At 51.6% G+C, this 5391-nt stretch overlaps 1 protein-coding gene across 1 annotated transcript in view; it reads right to left on the reverse strand.

Moving 5' to 3' along the window:
• Window positions 1-4174, reverse strand: part of GUSB (glucuronidase, beta) — a 10564-nt gene extending 6390 nt beyond the window's left edge. The window contains exons 1-6 of the mRNA XM_009885212.1: window positions 4118-4174; window positions 3526-3714; window positions 2886-3067; window positions 2214-2356; window positions 1509-1696; window positions 406-562 (exon numbers count right to left, since the gene is read on the reverse strand). Coding sequence (XP_009883514.1) covers window positions 406-562; window positions 1509-1696; window positions 2214-2356; window positions 2886-3067; window positions 3526-3714; window positions 4118-4174 — 916 coding nt within the window. The remainder of the gene's footprint in view (window positions 1-405; window positions 563-1508; window positions 1697-2213; window positions 2357-2885; window positions 3068-3525; window positions 3715-4117) is intronic.
• Between the last annotated feature and the right edge of the window lie 1217 nt (window positions 4175-5391).

Below are 5391 nucleotides of genomic sequence, written 5' to 3' on the forward strand. Positions count from 1 at the left end.
GGGGCTCCTGGCGCGGCTGGGGGGCCGCCCGGTGGCCGGGCCGCGCTTCGCAGCCCTGCGGCTCCGACCTCCCCGCCGGCGGCTTTTTTGGCATTTCCCGCGGTGGGGAACCCGAGAGCCGCTATTTCTGACTGGAAGCCACGGCCGCGGGGGCGCGGTGTGGGGGTGAGGGGGGTGTCGTTTATGCCCTCTGCCAGCACAGCCCGCGGTCACCCATCCGCCCTGAGAGGGACTGGGCATGGCGTCCCCTTAACGCTGGTTGAAGTCCACCCTGGCAGCTGCCAGCCCGGGAGAAGGGTGTGAGGAAACGGCCCCTCTGAGTGGAGAGGGGAGGCGAGAGCGGTTGCCGCCTCAGTGGCGCAAAGCCAGGAGCCATTAGGTGCCCCCACCACGGGCACCGCACACTTACGTCCGCATCTTCGTGCTTGTTGACGCCGTGGAAGTAGAAGGGTCTGCCGTTGATGAGGAACTGCGTGCTGGTGACATGGACGGTGCGAATGCCGACCGGGAGCGTGTACACATCCTCCAGCAGCACCCCGTCGGCCTGCGCCTGCATCTTCACCTGGATTGCCACAGGGGAGACGCGAGTGACGTGCTGGGTTTCACAAGGATGCCCTGTCCTCCCCCCTCTCCTTGTCTGTAAGGGCTGTCCTGACTGCCCGTCCATTTCCCAGCCCTGCCTTGGCACGCTGCCGGCTCCTCACCGCTGCTGCGGCCACCTCGTGTGGTCCCCATGTACCTCCTGAGGGAAGGAGCAAGGTCTGGCTAAACAGAAAATAGAAATCCAAGCTGGGGAAGGTGAAGGATGAAGAATGAAGCCCAGATGACCCTTCTGTGGCTTGTTCAGCCCAAGAGCTTCAGTTTTGTTTCTGCTTACTCATCCGTGCCGTTTCATCCCCCCTGGCAAGGCAGCGGTACACCTCCTCTGCTCTGCACCTCGATACCAGGCAATGACTGAAATGTCATCTGCTCACAAGAGCTACAAACCTGAGCCCCTGGAAACCTACAGCAGCTCATCTGCCCTAATTTCTACATCTGAACATCACTACTGATCCTTAACTCACACAGAGTCTTCCAGGCTCACACTATTGATGCTGAACTCCTGCAGCGTGGGGAGAAAGCTCGTTGTGTGGCAAAGCACGTGGCAGAGGTTAGCAGCCTGCTCCTCAGAGACTCTCTGCTTTCACCGTGTCTCCTCCCCTGTATTGTATCAAACAGTACTTTGGCAAGGGGTGGATTGGGCCCTAAATGTGAAAGGCAAGCATCTGAGAGTGCGTGCCCCCCTCTTCTCACCAACAGACCTTGCAGTTCGGCATCCAGGCAGCTGGCAAGCTTGATTTGATTGCTGTATAATTAGCAATGCCACATCACGTTCACATGCCATCCTGGTCACGTGAACAGGATCCGCGGGAGAAGATGAGTACGGAAGATGGGCCGTATGGCAGTTCCTTAACCCTATTCTACAGTCGGAGGAAATGCACACAGAAAGGAAGAAATATCACTGTTACCTCTAAGGAGTAGCGGTATCCAGGGTTCTCGTGCATCAGGTAAGGCCACCAAAGGTTTGGGTTCATGACTTTTAGCTCTCCAGCTGACCCATCGCCTGTAGCAACCACTTTGCCTTCTTGGTCACGTAAACTCAGGGACAAGGAATAGAGTGTGCTGCCAACAACCGATACCTGATATTGCACCATTGCTGGTTCAAAGGAAACAAAAGACAGTCAGAGGCTGCCATGAAAGGAAAAATGCATGCATTGAATGTTGGAGGGTTTTCACATAGAGCAGCATTAAAATGAGGGAGATGTAGAACAACAGAGTGGCACGAATAGAACGTTAAGAAGCACGACCTGTCTGTCTTGAGGTCCAGAAGTTTCCAGCAAGATTTGTGTATCACACAATTCTGTTACTTAGAGATAATCCTGCTTTAAGTGGCAGGAAGACTGCCCCTACTGAGAAATTCTCCTTTGAGAAACACCTGATCATCCTTTCACTTTAACTGTAGTCTCTTGCAAGCACTTCCTTTTTTTTTCTTACTGCTTCTGAACTCTTTATCATATTCTTACAGCCGCTGAGCTGTGCAATAGACCAGCTCAGGTTCAAGAAAAAGCCACTGTGAAACAAATTCAATCAGACTTTTCCAGGATATTTTGTCTGCTGCCCTTGTCATCTCCATTTGGAGCCTGAGGTAGCTGCTGTAATTGTTCTGGACCTACCAACACTCTCTGATGAAGTAGTTGTCACAGTAATATCATCTATGTAGACAGAAGGAGTGGTGTAAAGCACAACCGGGCGATGGATTCCAGCATAATTAAAGAAATCAAACCTGATGTTCTGTACAAAATAGTTCTTGGGATACCTGAGTGAGCAAGACAGGAGAAACGGCTACATTATGTTTCATTACACAAGAACTGAAGGCAGCATACGGATGCTAGCAATGTAAAACAGTCATGTAAAAATAGATGCCAGCTGGTAAAACAGTCTTTACAACAGGAGGGATCTATGTCTCAGTAGCGCTACTGCTGCTACACTGAAGGGAACTACCAGTTAACCAACATTTAATGTGCTGAATAGGTCTGATCCTTCAGGATAGCTGGTACTTGCAGTTTCCAGCTGAATTCAAGCTTCTCAAATCTGCCATTGATTCGGCTTCGCAAATCACTTAATTTCAGCTCCCTGTGTATACACCAGATGCAATAACTCAGTGCAGATTCCTCATAACACCAAAGCTTAAACTCCTCCCTGCTTGACTGAATAATTTTGGCATAAATGCAACCAATGCTTTTCTACGTAAGTTGTTTGGAGGGTCTTACGAACTAGCAGCCAAATAAATTCCCGTTCTCTCATCCCTGGGATAAGCTCTGCAGTACAGCGCTCTAGCAACTCACCTTGTTTTGTCACTCATGTATTGAATTGACCCCGGAGGCAGAGTATGGGGTGTCAGAGTGTTGTTGAGTGCGACAGTGATGCGGCAGGGGATCCCTGGGCTGCCCTGGACGATGTTGCTTATATCTGCTTCAAAAGGGAGGTGGCCTCCTTCGTGCTCCACGACTTGCACTCCGTTGACCCACTGGAGGAGAAGACGCCCATGAGCCCAAGAGGCAGGTTATTGGGTTTTTGTGGTAAGCGTAGCAGGGAGAAGGGAAGGAGCCCAGCAAAGGCCAGTAGGGATTCCCAGCAACACTGAACATTGTTCTGGGCTCTTACTCCTTGTGGGCTCAATCTAGCAGCCCTTCCTTTGCTGGGAGCTAGGTCTGGGTCACGTACAAGCATCACCAACAGACACGGGTTTGGGTAGATCCTGTAGCAAGGAAATGTTTTAGTTACAAGTCCTGATATTGGAGGAGCAGAGAAGAGAGACTTGGGGAACACGGCCAACTTTTTGGCTGGAGGAAAGCAGGCAACAGTTAAGAAAATAGCAAACTGATATAAAATCTAGGCAGAGATGTGTTTGCTGAAGAAGTCATAAGACAGATTTTGGTGCAGCATGATTTTGGAAGCAGGTGGACAATTTCCCATGCAACTTACCACAATGGAGTAGTAATGGGCACTACCGAAACGGAGCACCACTCTGCTGTTGAGGTCGTCCTGAAGCCATCGGAGAGGAAGCAGCACCTCTTTCTCATACCAAACCCAGCCGATGTAGTTCTCCAAGCTGGGGTCTTGAGTGATATCATTGAAGCTGGAAGGCACTGGCATGTCAATCACAGGACCGGTCTGGCAGGAATTGCACAGAAAGGGAGGGAACAGATTTTTTTAAAAAAAGAAAAAGAAATTTTACTGTCTTGACTGTGCAATCTGTACTGCTGGAGGTGTCCCCTTCCACCGACAGCCTTACAACCCCTTTGCCAAGCGGAAATACTTGGGAAAACCTGTTTAGAAACTGGTGTGGTCTGTCACAGGTCCTATAGAAGCCCTACTTGACACCAGACCTAGGAGCCTGCCTGGTCCTACAGGAAGAAGCCGCTCATATCTTTTTCCCCCTCCTGATTTATGATATGATGATATGATAGGGAAATGCTTTTATTAATGGCTCTGGTATTGTGGAATCAGGGAAGCGAGGGGAGAGGGGGGAAATAAATGCCCAGGTCGTCGTTTCAGCCTGGGACTTCCCACCAACTGTAGTTCCTCCTGCACAGCTCTCGCTGTTCGGCGCGCAGCGCTGGGGCTGTGCCATCGGTTCGCTGCTCCAGGGTGCCGCTCGTCAGTCTGAAAGCTGGAGGAGGGTGGCAAAAGTATTGGGTATTTTGGGCCAGATCCTTCAGGGAAGGTCCATGGAGACTGTGTGGGATGAGCCCAGGTTTGTCACTCCCTGCAAGCAACGTAGATTCCTTAGGATTACAAGAGGGTCAATCCACTCGCTTATTTTTAATATAAGACATACAGGCGGGCAGCATTGTGCTACGCTTAACATTGAGGTAACTGGCTGCTATTGCAAAATAGAGCTGTTCATTTTTAGCACCTGCTGCACTCGTGATGTTGCAGAAAGGAGCACAGCTGGAGCGCTTCCCCTTTCCTACGGAAGCCTGTCCATGGAGAGCGGAACGAGGAAGGTCTGGTGGCCCCGGTGGGGTGAGCATCATGTGCGCGGCTGACTCAGCACTGAATGGCACCGGCACTGCAGAGGGACCCAGCGCCTTTATTAGCCATCAGAGAATCCTAGCAGGAAAATCCCTGGATGGGGAAGTGGGTTTTCTAGTCCCTGATACAGGATGACCTATGTCTGGGATGGCCATAACGTGTGTTTCTCCTTCAAGGAGATTCTCTGGTGGCTGAAAAAGGTTGAGCGTAGACTTCGGAGCCCTCCTTTAGGGGGGGCATAGTGCAGGATCCCTCTCCTCTGCCTCTCTCTCCGCAAAACTTCGAGCAGCACAGCGTCTCCCAGCTCCTCTCTCCTCCCGCAATTTGGCCAAAAAAATTGCCTAAAGGGCTAAACCAGAAATGATGGATGCGTTTTATGCATAGAACACATAACTCTTCTTTTACGTAGTGGCGTTAATTTCGTAACGGCTCTCAGTTACACTACAACTTGTTTATCTGCACGAAATCATTGGCGATTGCCCTTTCCGGCAGTGTTTTTGTTATTTTTTTTTTTTAGTGCTGCTGAGGACAGGTTAGGGCGGTGCGAGGCCAGCCTTGCTTTTGGCAGCACCTTTCGAAGGTATCCGTAGCTCATTCCGATGCTCTCTGGCTCCCGAGCAGGACTAATCAGTGACTGCCGTTTCCTCGGTGGCTAATTAGCCAGCCTTCCCCCGGCACAGCCCTGCGGGGCCAAGGGCCGAGCCGGCCGGGGAAACGCCGCTTTCGGGAGAGGAAGGAAGCCCGGTGCGCAGTGGGGACCCTTCCCGGGAGGAGAGCACCCCCCGTGCCCCGGGAAGGGGCAGCCCCCCCCCC

This window comes from Charadrius vociferus, unplaced genomic scaffold, assembly GCF_000708025.1.
Source record: "Charadrius vociferus isolate BGI_N301 unplaced genomic scaffold, ASM70802v2 scaffold54, whole genome shotgun sequence".
Classification (NCBI taxonomy): Eukaryota; Metazoa; Chordata; class Aves; order Charadriiformes; family Charadriidae; genus Charadrius; species Charadrius vociferus.